At 59.5% G+C, this 499-nt stretch overlaps 1 protein-coding gene across 3 annotated transcripts in view; it reads left to right on the forward strand.

The window, feature by feature from the left end:
- The first annotated feature begins 214 nt into the window (after positions 1 to 214).
- The window catches only part of LOC123128677 (anaphase-promoting complex subunit 4), an 8,836-nt gene continuing 8,551 nt past the window's right edge, over positions 215 to 499 (forward strand). Inside the window, exon 1 of one of the 3 annotated variants that reach the window (XM_044548739.1) lies at positions 215 to 497. In XM_044548739.1, the coding sequence (XP_044404674.1) occupies positions 405 to 497 (93 nt within the window). In that variant the 5' untranslated portion in view covers positions 215 to 404. The remainder of the gene's footprint in view (positions 498 to 499) is intronic. The other 2 variants (XM_044548741.1, XM_044548740.1) reach the window with 2 other exon arrangements.

The raw sequence follows: 499 nt of genomic DNA on the forward strand, positions 1-499 counted from the left end.
CTCCAGCTACGGCGACGCTCACACCAGAGACCCGCCAGGCTCGTGTTCCCTGCCACCGGTGCCTCACCCGTCCCGTGTGGTTCCGGCCGTCCGGCGGCGGGTGCGGGTGTGCCCTTCTCGTCGACTAGGTAAGTGAGACGTGATGAGGAGTGTTTCTGATACCAGCCAAAACCGAGTGCATAATAATCTGGAAAACCCTGTAAACTTTACGGACCAAAACGACCAAGCAATCGCCTAATCGAAGCCCACCCGGATTTCTTTACAGGACGATCCAATCGGGGGCCCAGGCTCTCGCTCCCTCTTTTCTTCCTTGTCTAAAGAAAAAAACGTTCTCTTTCTTCCCGCCTATCCGCCGCCCCCCCCAAAAAAAAACTCCCCCCAAACCCACCAAGCAGCAGGTCGCCATGGCGGAGGAGCAGATGGAGGAGGCGGCGTCGTCCGCGGCGGCCTCCGGCACGCCGTTCCAGCTCCAGTTCGACAAGCCCATCCCCTTCCAGGT

This window comes from Triticum aestivum, chromosome 6A, assembly GCF_018294505.1.
Source record: "Triticum aestivum cultivar Chinese Spring chromosome 6A, IWGSC CS RefSeq v2.1, whole genome shotgun sequence".
NCBI lineage: Eukaryota > Viridiplantae > Streptophyta > Magnoliopsida > Poales > Poaceae > Triticum > Triticum aestivum.